General features: G+C 39.9%; 3 protein-coding genes across 6 annotated transcripts; 2 read left to right on the top strand and 1 right to left on the bottom strand.

Annotated features, from left to right (window-relative positions):
- The first annotated feature begins 2,945 nt into the window (after nt 1-2,945).
- Nucleotides 2,946-6,072, top strand: LOC102234075 (secretogranin-2-like). The gene is made up of 2 exons (XM_005795973.2): nt 2,946-3,049; nt 3,490-6,072. The coding sequence occupies exon 2, from the start codon at nt 3,508-3,510 to the stop codon at nt 5,266-5,268; it is 1,761 nt and encodes a 586-aa protein (XP_005796030.1). The 5' UTR covers nt 2,946-3,049; nt 3,490-3,507; the 3' UTR covers nt 5,269-6,072.
- An 83-nt stretch (nt 6,073-6,155) lies between these two features.
- LOC102233820 (AP-1 complex subunit sigma-3-like) lies at nt 6,156-11,300 on the bottom strand. 3 transcript variants are annotated; one of them, XM_023334872.1, is made up of 7 exons: nt 11,112-11,300; nt 10,452-10,503; nt 8,781-8,959; nt 8,515-8,623; nt 7,689-7,826; nt 6,898-6,959; nt 6,156-6,713 (listed from the first exon to the last, which is right to left on the bottom strand). In XM_023334872.1, the coding sequence occupies exons 2-6, from the start codon at nt 10,494-10,496 to the stop codon at nt 6,918-6,920; spliced, it is 513 nt and encodes a 170-aa protein (XP_023190640.1). In that variant the 5' UTR covers nt 10,497-10,503; nt 11,112-11,300; the 3' UTR covers nt 6,156-6,713; nt 6,898-6,917. The 3 variants fall into 3 exon arrangements, with proteins under 3 accessions (XP_023190640.1, XP_023190641.1, XP_014327951.2); XM_023334873.1 differs by lacking the exon at nt 6,898-6,959 and having other exon boundaries at nt 11,112-11,288; XM_014472465.2 differs by lacking the exon at nt 10,452-10,503 and having other exon boundaries at nt 11,112-11,287.
- Nucleotides 11,301-11,390: 90 nt separating this feature from the next.
- Nucleotides 11,391-16,386, top strand: LOC102235876 (dehydrogenase/reductase SDR family member 12-like). 2 transcript variants are annotated; one of them, XM_005796067.3, is made up of 10 exons: nt 11,391-11,629; nt 12,783-12,916; nt 13,535-13,617; nt 13,716-13,811; nt 13,936-14,017; nt 14,099-14,160; nt 14,298-14,402; nt 15,579-15,669; nt 15,818-15,955; nt 16,082-16,386. In XM_005796067.3, exons 1-10 carry the CDS (start codon nt 11,406-11,408, stop codon nt 16,240-16,242), a joined length of 1,176 nt encoding a protein of 391 aa, XP_005796124.2. In that variant the 5' UTR covers nt 11,391-11,405; the 3' UTR covers nt 16,243-16,386. The 2 variants fall into 2 exon arrangements, with proteins under 2 accessions (XP_005796124.2, XP_023190636.1); XM_023334868.1 differs by having other exon boundaries at nt 11,407-11,629; nt 15,818-16,000; nt 16,082-16,174.
- The last annotated feature ends 995 nt before the right edge of the window (nt 16,387-17,381 follow it).

Genomic DNA, 17,381 nt, shown 5'->3' with positions numbered 1-17,381 from the left:
CCTCAAAGTGAGGTGATGAAAGTCACAAAATCATTAAGACAGTGAGTGAACACCTTATTTAATTAACCTAATTTTCCTTCTACTTTGCTGCAATGTTCATTGATAAAGAGGGAGAAAGAGCTACAGACAAAAAGGATTCATTAGTACCAATTACCGAAAATCTTTTTTTAGTGAGGGAAGTGGTCTGCAACGATGCCCACAGACAGCTCATCTCAGGCCCCAGAGAGGAATCAAAGATTCATTTAGTGGATGTTGCACCACCAGGAGCCCACAGAGATACGATTTCAGAAAAATCTTATCTGTTACTCAGAATCCTTGACGATCCTAGGAGGGTTAAATAACAAGCATAGCAAATAAACACACAGATCTGAATGATTCCTATAGAGCCTCAGCAGATGTTTAACAGCTTGCCACCTCTCACGACTGATCCAAATCCAAGACGATGGCAGAAGTATATCTAAAGAAAAAAAACACATCTACCAAAATAAAAACATTTTGTACTACTACATGGGAAATTATGTTCAGTTGGACAAAAACTATATAAATAAAAAAATCTGTGTTGTGTGTATTTATACTGTGTAAACTGTTGGCTGTAAATGGACAACAACCCAGCAACTGACAGGCTTCAGCAAATGGAATATTCCACTCCATTATTGTTGTCACTGCTACCAATGTGTGGGAAACATCCATCACAGTCACTCCAAGACATTTTCATTAGACTCCGTCATGATCTGTAAATGAGCTGTAAGCTATTTGCATTTTACTGTGTGTGGGAAGGACAGACCTTCTTGTTCAGTAATACTGATGGGAGACAACGACCATAATCACTTTCTTAATGAAACCAAGAGAATGTCATGATAATGATCAGTTTGAAGTGACTGTAATTGTGGAGTGCTCCTCAGCATGAAGGCGATTTTTGAATAGAGTTGTATAAAAGCCAAGGGATTAATAAAATGGAATCATCCTATAAAGCTTAAATGAAATACCACACCTCTAATTGTCTGTCTTTCTCTACCAATTAACTCGACTACCCTCTCACACACACATTCACAGCTGAGTTGAACAACGGTACAGAGCATCGGGAAAATGGATTATTGTGCTTGTGAATGTCAGGAAGCTTTCTATAGTTCTTCAGCCCAAGGGTGCAGACAGGTAAAGGCACGTTCAATTAAAAAAAAAAGAAAGCTCCTCCACGTCACCCCGGTCAAAATGTCAGGCTTCGTAATTGCTCCCGAGATGGAAGTAGAGATATTAAACGAGCACTTTTCGTTTTGACTTCTCTAGGTATGAAGAGAAACAGGGAAAGGATGGTGAAACTAGGCAGAGGCATGGCTGAAATGGAGGAGCACTTATGTGTATATACAATGTATATACAGTGTTAGAGGATAGTAATATAGGGAATCAATTTGGAGGCTCTAATGGAGATTTGAGAACTGGAGTGACTTCAAGCTATTCTTCTGGGCTTCTGGAGGCAATAATAGTGTGCTCTATTTGGATTTTCCAAATTCCTAGTTAGAAATACATCCCTAATATCCCGTGATTTGGGGTTCGCAACTCGGATGGTTGGAAGTCCTTTGCCCAATAAGTGAAAGATTAGGGAATCCATCACAGCTAAGTTAAGAATTGTCTGGTTAAACGTCCAAAAAGAGTATAATTTGATCATTCTTGGTGCAAACTATCAAGACAATAACTAATTTTTCTCCATTTTGTGATTACCAGGCGCATTGTGCCATTTTATAAGTGTTGGTTGTCATATGAATGCTGTGTATATCAAACATAGCTTAAATTTTTTTTTACGCTTTTTCTATGTCTCAGCTCCTGGTTTTGTAAACGTATTGCATTAGAAATAGTCATCAGTAGCACAGTTGTTAGCAATCCCGCTGGCTTCCTAGTCATGTGTGACGTCATTCACAGATCGAAGCTCCGACTTCCGAGGAAACTTGAACACAACATAAGAAGTCAAACATTGGGCAAAACCAGCTACGATTACAAAAATAATTATTTTCTGAATCTATTTAATGACTAAGAATTGAAACACAGTGTGTTTGCTTTAGTAGCATTAAACCAAACGTCATTTATTCTTTTCATTTTAAAAAAATCAATTTGTACCAACCAGTGTTGTGGACTATACGGCTACAGAAGGTTAGGATGATGAAGCAACGTTTTGGTGATCATCACAGCTGTTCCATGGAAGATATTGAAAGAAGAAGGTGTTGATTACAGATTTTGATCTCTCCATAAACTGTGTCACCGCCCATCCCTGACCTCTAATTGGCAGCTGGCGCGCTGTGGGCCCTTTATCTCGTCGACCTGCGGAATGCTGGGGTTTTGGCCCCCAGTCGACAGGAGGGTGTTTATCACCATCAGCGCAGGGAGGAGGGGATGAAGGGCTGCCGAACTGCGACAGCAGCTCCGCGGTGCGTTGAGCCCTGTGAGTCATCGCTGGAGAAGTTAACTCTTGAAATGCCATGATGCACGCCAGCGACAGAGAAGACTAAATTAAATTTAATCATAATCGCAAAAATGGGGGGGAAAAAAGTGTACAAAAAATCATAATGGAAGAGTATCAAAATAAAAAAAGCATCAATGAATACACATTACAGTGGCACCTGTAAGATTAAAGACTAAGATTTAAGTAAAAATGTAATTACCCTATAGTCCATTTTTTGACGAGTGAAACCTGTATTTGATTGTCATTTCAATTTCCACGAAGTTGGAATATTAACACAAACATCGAGAAGAAGCAGAAGTCCTCCTGATCATTAAATATCTCTCCAGAGTAGCATCTATAGAAAGGTGCAACGCAGCAAACAACACACGGGGTCTATTTTAGTACAACAGACTCGTTAGTCTGCCATATCATATACCTGAATCATTTATAAGGACTTTTTAGGATCAGCTTTTGCGTGTGTTGTTTGATGACGCGTTGGTCAGGTGGTGCCTCATATAACAGGAGGAGCTGTCCAAGTGCTGAAAACAGAAGCGAATCAGCACCGTTCCTGAGGAGATGCCATACACCCTCACTGCTGTCTGAGCTTTATTACCAAAGGTAATAAAATCATTTTCATGTTTTAACCGTTATTAGTTTATATAAATATGCTTCCTGAACGTATTATTCATGATAGTTTCGTTTTGGGGTGTTTTCAAGTGAGACTTATCGATTTACTGGAACGCTTCGTCTTAGTATTGAAAACACGTTGTTGCTTAAAGGCTATGAAATACGATACGTTTTATATTAGGGTTTTATAGGGCGCTAACAGGTGTAAACGTAATGTTGAGGTTGCCCGTAACAACGCAGGGAGTGACTCATCCAGTGATGTACATGTAACGCACTCAGCATCACATCAGCGTAACTCCCTGATTTGATCAACCTTGGATCAAAACACACTGGCTTACGCACTTTCGCCATAGAATGCGCTGAATTATCTCTTAAAACACATCCACCCCCGAGGATCTGGTTCCTAATCCTGTTCTGGTTTCATTTTACAGGTAATACATTTGCCTATAATGCTGCATTTCCACCACAAGTTGCCCGCGGGGGGAGCCGTGGTCCTGCTCGCCTTCCTTCTCCAAGGATGCGCCGTGCAAGCTGCATCTCTTCCCCGTCACTACAGGCTCCGGGGCGGGGAGAGCGAGGGGCAACCGGCTGCATTTTCGCCCAGCTCCGACTTGATCAAAGCCCTGGAGTACATCGAAAACCTGAAGCAGCGAAACGGCGGCCGACCCGAGCCCGTGGATTACGATGAGGTGGAAAAATTCAAGATTTTGCTTCAACTCGCCTCGCAACAGGATGAGGTTCCCGGGGACCGCCAGTCGAACCCCGGCATCCAGGGCCCGGACATAACCGCTGGACAGCTGATGAAGGCGATGCTCAAGACTCTCCAGGATCAGGCCGGTAAAGATCCCAGGAGCGACCGCCGAACGCACAGGCACCGCACCAAAGACACTGAAGCACCTGAAAGTGCACCAGCAGACTATGGCAATTTCCCCAGACCCCACAAGAAGTATCCACTGATGTTTGAAGATGAAGAGAACACAGACGCAGCCAAGCGCGCAACAGAAGATCTGGACGAGCAGTATACCCCTCAGAGCTTGGCCAATCTGAGATCCATCTTCGATGAACTGGAGAGAATGGCCGCAGTCCCCAGCCAAAAGAGAGGTGTGTTCGGGGACGACGACGAAGAAGGGCAGGATGGGCTTACTCGGGAAATGGCTGGAGGAGAGGAGTGGGTCCCCGTAGAGGAGAGGGAGGAGACCGAGGAGATGGTGAACAGGAGCCACGAAGAGATGGACAGGGCGCTCAATGAACAGGAGGAAGCAGAGCGCGAGGAGATGCAACGCCGTGCCAACCAAAACCAAGAGGATGCTGACGATGACACTAAACTCGTAGATTACTACCTGTTGAAGGTCCTGGAGATGAGCGATCAGACGCAGAAGAGGGATCAGACCGGAGATCAGAGGAAGAGGCTGATCCGCCCCTCCATCGTGGATCCCCGAACAGTGAAAGAGCTGCTGGAGCTTTCCCTCAAACTCCACGTTCCCCCTCAAGACCTCATTGACATGCTGCTCACGGAGGAGCTCAGGAAGCTCCACCGCGACCCCCAAACCTTAACTCGCTACACGGCCGGCCAGACCCCCAAAATAAGGTACTTCAGCCGCAGGCTGCCGCTGAAAAGCAAGCCTGCTCCCGAAGACATGGACAGAGAGGACTTTCTGGACATCATCGGGGTGGAGACCATCAGCAACGAATACCCCGTTGTGCAGAGACCCATAAAAACTCCCTCCTCCACAGACAGAATCTCAGCAGCGACGAGCGCTGGCGCAGTCCCGGTTAAAATCCCGTCACCCTCCGGACGCCGAGAGAACCTGTTCCTGTCGGAACTCAACAAGATGCCCCTGAAGCGTCAGGCCGACGTCAACGATGAAGACGACGACGACGGCGACGTAGAGGACGAGGTGACCACCTATCTTGCGGCCAAAATCCTTACAGAGTACCCCAACACCATCACCAAGCGGGACACCCAGGCGCAGCTGAAGGGACAGTTCCCCTACGAGCTGTACGAGCGCGCCATGAAGGACTACATGGAGCAAGCAGACACTCAGGCTCGGCCAGTGGCCAAGAGGGAAACCGAGGAGCAAACGGAGGAGAAGGCGAACCCCGAAGAGGTACAGGGAAAGGAGGAGGTGACGGCCAAGACCTCTGCTCCGCAAACAGCAAAGGAAGAGGAAGAGGTGGAGCGCCGTGAGATAAAAGCGGCCGGGATGTAATCTGATCCCCTCCCCACCCCCCCTGCAAGATGCATTATTATGAATATGTAGTATTTCTACTGTCTCAGAAATAACGTTTGGTGGACGTGATCTAGTTTACACATTTCTATTATATGAACTATAGCTGGTATTAATAATCACTAATGACAATTATATATATATAAATATAGTAACTTTAGAAGTAAAATATGATTTTATCAATGACTGTCCCTACTTGCTGCAAGAACATCCTAGAAATATTCTAATACACCACAGGAAATTAAAGGTGCAACCAGTGAGGTGGAGACCTCACCTGGAAGTTGTGAGCTCTCAGTAAGCCTGATGATCAACTGCAATCAAATCAGATAAAAAAGGTTTGTGATGTTAAGTTTACATTTACTGGTGTTTGCAACAGCCCTATAGTTTAACCAACAGAGTAAAAGGTAAAAAAAGGATTATTTTCATCTATGTAGAACTATTTATTAACATATGTGAATATAAATGTAAATTATTAGGTACAAATCTGAATGGGCCTTTAAAAAAAAGTCAAGCTTTACTTGAGAATAATTATTGTTTGTCAGGGCTGAGGGCGAGTGTTGTGACTCTTGACATATTCAGGGTTAGTGGATTTCATGTTATGGAGTAATTATTTCTAAGTCTAAATATCAGACCGTCGCCTGCCTTCTAACCCTTTCATACTGCAAAGCTCTGTGTTGTTGGCCTAACAGTGGTTGTGCTACGTATGCTCATTTTTAAACCATTTTGTACATGTTCAACTACGTGTGATCAATCACAGATGAATAAAGCATCAGATGTATTATTTTTCTTCTTGCTGAGTTCTGTTGCCTTATTGAGAAACAGACACAAATCACAGTCTAAACAGTTTTGAAAGACTCATAAGACTTAAAAACTTTTTGTATCAAAATATACATTTTAATCAAAAATGTGCATTGTACAAACTCACACTAACAGGTGCTCAATATATCAGCCAAAAATCTCAAACGTTGTACGGTTTATAGATGACAAAATGTAAAAAATATTTCATAATTCGGCATAATGAAAATTTTTGAGTGAAACATCTGAGTAGTACACTTGAAAAAACATTTTAATAGAGTGAAAGTCAAAATAGCACACTAGAAAAAAAACACTTTTTTAAGAGTGAAAATGTCAATATATTAAAGGTATGATTTTAATATGAACAAATCACAATTCTAATTCTAGAAAAAAAAGAACTAAAGCCTTAGCGTCTATTGGAATATAATTCAAATTCAGTATAAATGAGTTCAAAAAACAATCCTGCGCATTCCAAAGTTTAAAAAAAAAAAGAAAAAAGATTAAATTAAGCTAATTTTTAGAAACTTCATGACCCATTTACAGTACATCCAGGTTGTGGAGTCCTCCACGAAGTTCACAGCCTCCTTTCCCAACAGTTAAAACGCAGGTTTGCTCATATACTCCTCCATGGTCTGAGAAAAAGGCACATCAGAGGTAAGAAAAGAATATCAATTTAAAAAAAAAAAAGAAGAAAAAAAAAAGAAACATGCCAAATTATACACTTAATTCTTAATATTCACAGGCACACACCTACGCATCACCTGCAATTCAGTGCCAACACACAGCAGGTCAACTAACACAAGCACAGCATCTAACCTGTCTGTCCATATTCAAGGTCATCCAAACAGCTCCACCTCATACCACTCACTGTGGTCATCCTGAAGCGATAATGGTCAAAATGAATAAAGGGAGGCTAAACTGAACATCATCCAACTCTAGATTAAAAATGTTAGTCAGCCCTAGTCAGAAGCACAGGACAACACACCCAGTTGTACCACACAACCACGAGCACAGAGGAAGGGGTGGGAGCAGAAAGCACCAGGCAAACACTAAAGTTCACTCCAAATTCCAGCAGAATCTGCTTCTCACTCGCAGTGACGCTGGCTGAGGAAGAGGCAGATATGCACGCTGGAAAAGGAGGGGCAGGACAAACAGCAGCGCAAGCACAAATCTATAAAACAGGAGGGGCCACTAACATTGAAACGTCTTTAAGCTATGAGGAAAACAAAGACACAATAGGGACTGAGCTGCACCTATTCATTGAACTCACTACCGGAAACTAACCGCACTACATTCACTCAGTAAACTTGCACTCTCATTTCAGAGCATAAAGTAGCATTTAAAAGAAGTGTTGTTGTAGAGAGAAATCTTCAAACACCCAGTTTTGTAGATTTGGATTACCCCACAACCACAACTTTAGAAAAAAATCAAATAAATAAAGACACACACACAAGCACACAATAGATGTCTTAATCTAAAAATATGTCACTATTGCTTTTAAAATCACAGAGGCAGGCAACAAAAGTTACATGCTCACACATCATTTGAATAAAAAATGTCGTGTGTGTGTGTGTGTGTGTGCATTCATGAGTGCTCATGCATCTTACCTCTTGTAACATGTCTGAGGATTCAATGGCTCGATTCACAATCTGTTTAGAGGTTTCCTGGATCTCTCCTCCCATTAAAAACTCATCCAGGATAAAATAAGCTTTCTCAAAGTTGAAGATTATGTCCAACTCACACACCTGAGAGAGGATATGATGCCAGTTATTGAGGTTATCAGATATGCATAGAACACATTATTTATTACTTTTCATACTATATCACAGTAAAACATAAAAAAGTAAGCACAGTGTCTGCCACATTATCTATTGACAGTTCCATTAAAGATGTTTAAACAGCTTTTAGATAAACTCATCTTTTATTGAAACTTACTTTCATGTAGAATTCTGAACATTCCAATATTTAACTTAAATACATTTAAAGATTAGATGGGGGGGAATCTACATTATCAAACAATTGTTTTTAATAGCACAATTATTGGCTCCCCTTTTTTTAACTTAAAATAATTGAAGTGAAATAATGTTCTAATGTTTTTATAGGTTGGTCAGACTGTGTAGAAAATTGTAGTTAGTAATCCATTACTTTTTAGTTTTCAAATGTATAAACGTGATGTGATACACATTTAGCCACTTGTCACTACTTTGTCATGGACCGTGCAGTGAGGGGGATGGTAACAAATCTGGAGGTGAGCTGAAAGGCAAGAAAGAACCCAGAACACCCAGATTGTTCTCTCAGCTTGATTAAACTTTATGAAATGATCTATTGGCAAAAGTGGTTGTCCAAAGTAGTGACGACAGGGATGCCAATAATTGTGGCTGGAACTGTATAAGCAGCTTAAAGAAAACTTAAAAGAAATATATAGGGACATACGTTGCCAAAGTATTTGTCCAGCAGCTCTACATAGCGGTGAATAATCTCCAGGGCTAAAAGCTCATTCTCCTCATGCTCCACGCCCAAACAGAAATACAAGCTTGCATACCTACGAAGAGAACAAAGGCATTTGTTAGGTGGTGATGGACAAACACATATTACACAACAAAGCTTCACTATCAGAGAGAAACACTAATGATCCGCCCACTAAAACCCCTCCACTAATTTGTGCTGCTTGAGCAGACATGTGAAAGAGAGTGGCTCACCTCTTATAAACAATCTTCATGTCTTTCCACTGAATGAAGTTGCAGGTGCGCGGTTGCCTTGCTAAGACCATGGTTGTCATCTCCCTTATAATCTTCTTCTTCTCACGCTCTGATATAGCCGTGTACCACTTCTGCAGACGCAGACGCCCTTGCCGACTGAAGAGCAGCAGGAAACGCATCTAACAACCCAGACAGAGTCAGCAGGGAAAGAAAATGTTATATCTGAACCACCAAAAGTGAAATCTAATAAAGCCACCATAAGTTATTCATTCACTGTAATCAGTGGACAAGGGGAATGCTTTGACATGTTTAATTTATTTTTAAAAACTCCCAAAATTACACATAATAGCCGTACCAATTTTCTTTATGCAGTGGACACATTTCAGGTGACCTGCACTGTATTAACAGGAGAGTTTCCTCAGCATAAATGAGAACATTTGACAAACTTGCTCTTAAATCTTCTAAAAAGCCATTAAAACAATGAAAAATAAATGTACACTTAAAAAAAGAAATCTTTAGTTTTAACTATGCTTTATTCCAAATAGAAGGTCAATTAGTTAAACCCTCAAGTTATACTTCACCTCACGCCTTGAATATGTATAAAAACATGAGACATGTATGTGACTGTGTATATGCATATGTAATTTTATTTTTTCTTTGCTAAATTATTTTCTTTTTCCTCCCAACTTTTTGACTAAGCTCTGGATTTACCCGTCCTAATAAATTTGTATATTTGACTAAATAACATCTAGCAACTGCGAGACCATCTTGTTACAAAGAGAAATTTGTTTAACTCTTGTTTTTTTTTACTTGCAAGCCATGCTTTAACATCTGAAACGGCACATATTTATACATTTGGTAAATGTATGTTTTCAATACAGAACTCTAAACCTATTTGTGTTTTAATAAAGCCTCTGAACAGGCCCCAGACAGAAGCAAACCAAGTCAAGCTCCTGCACTGGGTCCCAAGTATGTATTGAGGCTTTTCTGGCTCTAAATTGAAACATGTTTTCTGAACACGACTCCCAGACAAAATGAGTCGTCAGACAAATAACCTTGGCAATTTATTAATAGCAACTTACATAAGGGATGTTGCAACTAGGCGTCATAACTGATGACTTTGACTGTAATGATTTCTTGAGAAAAATATTTAGAGTCAACACATAATTTTAACAAATTTGTCGTTTTCAGTTTCATGAATGTTTCAGTAAAAGTGACAGTTGTGTACAGAAGCCCGCTGGCTGCAGTCAGCGGGGGTTAGAGCTGAGTTTTCTGTGGGCTCCTTGTAACGCCAGCTGTCAATTCACATCACCGTCTGAGTAATAATTTTAATAATGAATAATTTAATGATTTAAGAATAAAGAAACCATGAAACTATGACAAAATGTCAGCCTGATTTATGAATATAAAGTTTTCATTTGCACTTTGTTTTTCTGTCATGCAATAAAAGTTTAGAGAGAAAAAAATTTAAATGAGCTGATAGATTATTTTAATAAATCATTAGTGGAAGCTTTAATATAATAAATAATATGAAGTCAATATTTTGAGAGTCAATCAAAACACAGAGATTAATTGAATTGTTTACTTCATGGTAAACAAAGAAATTTAGGGTTGGTAATCCACAATATGCAAACAAATAACCAAGCTTGGAGAATTCAGAACAGATATTACTGATGCCCTTGTGGCTTGAATGGAGATGGGGTCCAAATCAGTCATAGAGCACCTAAAAAAAAAACAAAAACGTAACCTTTTCCTGAATACCCTTTCCACCCCACAAAGCTACACATGCAGACAATAGAAAAAAAAGAACAATGAATTCAAAAAGAGGACATACAAGTATTTCCAGTATTTGAAACTCGTCAGGAAATGAAATTAATAGAACAGAAGGATTATTAGCAGCATTTTTTTTTTCTTAATGTACAACCACACAGCTTAACATTAAGCAGAAAAACTACAAGTTTCGTGAATGTCCCTGTTCACAGCAGGCAAATCAATATGTAAAGCATTAAACTGCCATTAAGGGCAGGACACCTACAGGAAAGTGACGAAACCTGTTTTAAGGAATCCACCGGTATAGGAGCAAACCAACACCTTACTTTTTACCGTTTTCAAAATTGGACTGAAACTCTTACATTTGCCTCAATATAAGCAAGTAGCGTACATTTTTTTGGAAGCCTGACAAAACAAACCCGCTGCGGTGTTCAAGGAAGTGACTAGGCAGCGCTCCAGTGTTAGCCACCTGTTGTCAGGTGAGACAGGTGAATAGCCCAGTTGGCTGAGGCCACTTTACAGCTACAGCCATGCGCACAAACTAGCTTTTAAAGTACTTACCATTTTTGACGCTGGGTCAAGAGATACGAACACTATCAAAAGACAAGAAAATATGCACTTTAACCCTCACAAAGGGTCAGACGGCCAGGCTGAAAACATATCTACTCTCCGCGAAGTGCAGCCAGTGAGAAAACTCCTGTTTAACTCCGCCCTGCTGGCCTCCGGAGGAACGGCGCGTCATCACAACTTACAAGCATCTGGATTGGTCACTGTAAGCCCAGTGTTACACGGATCAGCGCACCCAGGAGCGCGCTGCGTGAAATGTAAATGAATGAACTGGTAAAAGTTTAACAAATGACTGTCAGCTGGTCCGTTTCGATGTTATTGCAACTAATGATCGGTAGGGAGCAGCATATTGCTCTTGCATCTGTTCCACGTGATACCAATCTGTGCCAGTGGTTGAGAAAGAAACAGGGTAACTGGTTGGTCCATTGCTCTGGGAATTGTTGTCCACTTCACATCATGTCTATTTACCGAAACGCCATCTGGTTTTTGAATGGGATCCAACAATATACGAGGTTAGTAGCTGCAATATCACTGTGATGCTGATCTGAGATCTGGATATAAAAAAAGATGCTTTTTCACTAAAGGACTGGGTGTTGGTTCAAACTATAACGTTTTGGGTATTTAGATGTGTTTTGTGTCATAGCTTGTTCTGTATTTGTAGTTGTTGCCTGACACAGTCAAATCAAAGGTCTGATCACTGTGTGGCACAAATCACAACACAAACTGGTCTTTATGTTCAATCACAATAGATCTATTGACAGCTGGTGTGTCTTGAGGATGACACATCTCTATTGGAGCTAAAACAGTGTAGGTTGTCAATCTTGGAGAAGGTTGTTTATGAACAAATGCAGCCATATCTTGATTCCCACTTTCAAAAGTTACAGTCTGGCTTTAAACTCCAACCACAGCAATACAGAAAGAGTATTTAAAAGTTTTTAAATTAGTTGTTATTAGCTGTAGGGTTTATTCATGCTGATGTTATAGTGATTTTAGACCTGACTTCTGTTTTTGAAACACTTTATTTTACCATTCTTCTATCCTGTCTGAAGTTGAGTTTGGATATTAATGGCACTGAGCTTTAGTAGGTTTCCTGTACAACAGCTGCTTGTTGTACAGGAACCTTTCCGTTCTTACCACTGTGGAAATGTATGTTGCAAATTTCTTCTGTTTTTTCTTTTTTCTGTCACCCCTACATATTTCAGATCATTAAATACATTTTAGATCAAGACCAAGATATTGCCACGTAAATACAAAATGTAGCTTATAAAAAATGAATGATTTCATTAATCTGGGACAGAAAAAGCTATCAAAAGCAATCTGGCTATGTGAAAATGAAATAGTACCCCATGTTTAACAGTAAATAATTCATCCAGGGCCATGAACTTAAAAAAGTATAATAATATACCTCTTTTGAGTTTCTTTTTTATTTAAGACTGAATTATTTTAATATTTTCTTTGCTTATTTCATGTAGATTTATATACTCCTGCTGGATTTCTTTATAATTTGTCAGTAAAACAATTCTGTGCAGCCGAGCTTCTTTTCAGTTGTGCTGAGTGCTCTACCGCTGAATACATGATTGAATCTTTCACCTTTATGTTATTGTAATCAATATTCCTCTCACACAATAGCTGATTAGTATGTTTATTATTATTTTTTTTTTTCAGGAAGGGATACGCAGCCGCTTCTAAAGACTTTGAGACGAAGGATCTTGAAGTTTCTGTAGTGGGGCGATCTTTCTTGATCACTGGAGCCAACAGTGGTATTGGCAAAGCAACAGCCATGGCTATAGCCAAGAAAGGTATCAGCTAAAGAGTTGCACTCTGTGTCACAATATAATAATAATAATAGTCATAGAGTTTATGTATAATAATCTTTATATTTTTAGATGTCAAAGGGCAGAGACAAAAACAAAACAAGCAACTACAATGGGTAAAAGTAATTAAATAAATTAATAACTAAAAGAGATTAAAACCAATATCTTAAGAAAGTGAACCAAAGATTTGCTAAAAAGAGATGTCTTGATGCCTTTTTAAAAGTCAGTGGACTGTGGTGCCCTCAGACTGCCAGGGCGTGTCATAGATGTAGAGCGGCAGCAGAGAAGGCAGCAGAGTTCTACGAGTTCCGGTCTCAGTTTCGAAACTGAGAACTGAAATGGTTCTCAGTTTGGTTTTGGGTATGTGGAGAAGGTTTGAGTGGTGGGAGGGAGTTGTGTTTTGTAGCTTAAGCAGTTCTTTGATCAAGGTGGGGGCATTTCCACAGATGTATTGGTGTGTGAGAAGGGAAATCTTGAATTCAGTCTTGGTAGAAATGGGAAACCAGTGGAGAAAGTGGAATATGGAAGTCTTATGGCCATGTTTGTGCACTCTCATCAGGATCTTAGCTGTAAAATTGTATTTTGTTGTGTATTGTTGCCCAGGAGGAACAGTCCACCTGGTGTGCAGGAACAAAGACAAAGCAGAAGAAGCCAAGTCAGAGATTGTTTCTGAGTCCGGGAACGCGGTGAGTGACTAAAATTTGAACATCTCTTACATCAACTTGCCAACATTAAAGATGAATTCTACATCTAGGCGGGAAAAAACTCACTCTGGTTGTTGTAGGAGGTGTACGTCCATGTAGTTGACATGTCCCAGACACGCAAAGTGTGGGAGTTTGCTGAGGCCTTCAAGAAAGAGCATCCATCGCTGAATGTCTTGGTAGGGATCAATAATCATCCTTATTCTTGACCACATACAGAACAATGGCAAATATTTTCTTGTTTTTCAATTTAAAAATGTTGCTTTGTGTATTTGATGTTATTGTTTTTAAATAATGTGGTAGATAAACAATGCAGGCTGTATGATTCACAAGAGAGAGCTGAACGCAGAGGGCCTGGAGATGAACTTTGCCACCAACACCATGGGTGAGAGCTGATTCTAACAGCCAGAGTGTGTCTTCCTACAGCACTTCAGTGTTCCAACTAACTTTATTCTCATTACTTTAGGGGTGTATATTCTCACTCAGTCTCTCATACCACTATTGCAGAAGAGCCGGGACCCACGAGTGGTACGACTTCATGCATAAATATTCACAAACAGAGGCTTCATTTGGATCATGTGGACTGCATAATGCCACTTTTGTCTGTGCTTTAGTGGCTGTTGTCTAACCACACTGCTGTTGCTGTTCACTCTCTCGGCGGTTAGATCACTGTGTCCTCAGGGGGCATGCTGGTCCAGAATCTCAGAGTTGATGATTTGCAATCAGAGAAGGACCACTTTGATGGCGTCATGGTCTATGCACAAAACAAGGTAAGACAAGGAAATCATTTATATATAAGAAAGAGGGTATTCATAGCTGTTGAACTTTTTCACATTTTGTTACATTACAGTTAATGGCCTCTATTTTATTGGGATTTTATGTGATAAGCGAACATTGAGTATCACAAAATTGTGACTTTAAGAAGGAGTGGAAAAAGATTACTTTTGTTGTTTGGGCTGTGTCCATGAATATATTCCTGGACTTGGGGCTTTTCAAACACATTAAAATGTTCTGTGATCTGTACAAGTGCACTGTTGCTGTGAAAGTATGTTTCAGGTTGTTGTTTCGAGTCCTCAGGCTCAAGTCCTGCTTTCATCCATCGTCTTTTCAACTCTGACTAGCTCCCCTGTACCTGGTGAATAAAAGGATTCCCTCAGGATGATGCATGAAGTCCAATGCTCTCTTGGCTTTCTGCTACACATTTCACATGTCAGTCAAAAGATGTAATTTAGATTTTTTTTCTGACCAGGGCAGCTTCCTCCAAATGATTATTTTATCCCTTACAGATCCACGGCATGGCAAACTGTGACTTTGTAAGACTTTATCAAATAAATAGGAAAAAAAGGTTTCTTTTTTTTCACTTTTCCATTAGAACCTCTTGGCTGCTTAAGTGAGTTAAGTCCTCCTTGCCTATACTGTAAGTTTAGGTGGATAGCTATTAATTTGTAGATTTGCAGTTTAGCTGAACTCCTTTGATTTGCCAATGATTTTTATTATGGACATGTCTGTTGTGTTCTTAAGGCGTCATGGTGGAAGCTTTTGTCGACTAATGTTCCTCTTGAGAGAAAAACACTAAAAGTTATACTGAGAATATGTTAGGCACATGTGGACCATGTAAGTGACAGTAGTTGGTTGCAGATTTTATTTAAGGGTATCAAAAGAAATAGGGGCTAGATATTGATGCACAACACACTTTTTAGATTACTATTTGTAAGAATAAGTAAAATAAATGATGCATTTTCTTTCCACCTCACAATTACGCAGAATTTTGTGTTTTATCACATAAAAATCCAACAAATACTGAAGTCTGCTAGAAAAATGTGAACAACCTTTAGATGTTTAATACTTTTTCACGGCGGTTGTATTTTGCTAAGCAGAAAGCTATAAAGTCTAAGGTTATACTAGAGACATTTGAAGGAACGTGACAATGTGCTGTTTCTTTTTAGAGACAGCAGGTGGTGCTAACAGAACACTGGGCCAAAGCCAACCCTGTCATTCACTTTTCTGTCATGCATCCGGGCTGGGTTGACACACCAGGTACAGTCTCCATAGGGTGAACAAATATCTGAGAAGGAGCTGTTTTTGATGGATCATACACATTTAACAAAGTGTATGATCCATCAAGTGATGTCGTCAAAAGCAGGATATGTGTAGAAATGTTTTTCTTTTCTTCTTTTGTTTCCAGCTGTTTCTACAGCAATGCCTCAGTTTCATCAGATGATGGGGGACAGGCTGCGCAGTGTGGACCAAGGAGCTGACACGGTTGTGTGGTTAGCTCTGTCCAGAGCTGCTGCTAGAAAAAGCAGTGGCCAGTTTTTCCAAGGTGAGATCAACAAAGTAAGGTAGCCTTTGTCAAGTTAGAAAAACGGTCAGTTTTTACTTCAACCCTCTTTGATGAGCTCAGATGTCATTCACTATCGAGTCCTCTGACTGGCTGTTTTTGTTTCAGATCGTAAGTCCGTTCCCACGCACCTGCCCCTGGCTTGGACTCATAGTTCTGCTGAAGAGATTCACAGTTTCATAACTCAGCTGGAGACTCTGGCCAGAGCTGTTCAGTCACAACATGATCTTAAAGGACATACGGACACTTCCGTACCTCAGTTTGTCTGACTTATGTGATGAAATGTGTTGGTGACTCAGAAAGTAAAATTGTCACTGATTGAAAGAACATTACATTTATGTTTCAAATGTTGCAGTGTTGTTTTCCCATGACTTGAAATAATTTCCTAATACAGTTTCTGTTGACAAAATATAGGATAGCAGCCTACCAACTAGCAACTTGTTTTAGGAAACTGAAGACACCCCTCAGGGTACTGGTTGAACTTTTTGATAAAAAACTCCAAGTTTAATCCAAGCCTTTTACACAATGATCCATTCAAATAGTCTATACGTTACATCAAGCATGACTCTGCTTGACTTTATGACAATGTTAATATTTTCTGAACTGAGAAAATCTACAAGAGTAAAATACAACAAAATCATGTTAATACTTTCACATTCAATTCTCAATTTCCCTAAGAACCAGACAAAAACCTAAAAGTTATCTGCCAGTTTCCCCTTGAAAAACTTCCCTTTGTACACATGTGCTGTTGGTGCCCCCGGCTCGATGCTGATAATAGGAAGCATATTTTATATAGTTTGAGCGGGACTGCGCTTCATTTCGCTCTTCAAAATTTAGAACATTTACTGCCTTTTGATTGGTTGGGACGGTGGCAGGAGAAAGAGCGGCGTGGCACTGGGTTCCATTCATCCAGAAACTGTTTATATTGGAAACTTTTCAGGTAAATATGTTTAGTTTTGTAGCAACAGAATTGCTGTTTAAATATAGGTACTACAAGTGGTGATAACTGGGACCTATTTCATATATTTCAAGGTGGAATAAAAATAACACTTAAGAGACTGGGTGTTACAGCATTAGAGGCTACTTCTTCTATGTCAATAAGATAAGTGATCAGAAAACGGTTAATTTAAAGAGGAAAATCAAAGACACTGAATACTACAGCCATCAGATGAAGGTAAAAAGGAGTAGGCTGCTTAATTTTACTCAAATTAATATGGCAACTGCTTACTGAATTAAATATTTCCACACCTCAGTTGCTCATTTTAAAGTCACTTCTGTTAACAAATGCATAAACGGAAAAGATAATTATAAAATATGTCCATAATACCAAAATTATTTCTAAGTTCAAGAGTAAAACAGCATTTTAAGTCTGAATAGAGCCTAATATAGAAGATGAGCAAAGCAATTC

The sequence above is a fragment of the Xiphophorus maculatus genome, chromosome 6, assembly GCF_002775205.1.
Source record: "Xiphophorus maculatus strain JP 163 A chromosome 6, X_maculatus-5.0-male, whole genome shotgun sequence".
In the NCBI taxonomy this organism is placed as follows: Eukaryota; Metazoa; Chordata; class Actinopteri; order Cyprinodontiformes; family Poeciliidae; genus Xiphophorus; species Xiphophorus maculatus.
Note: the sequence above shows the minus strand (reverse complement) of the source record. Positions and strands in the feature narration are given on the sequence as shown.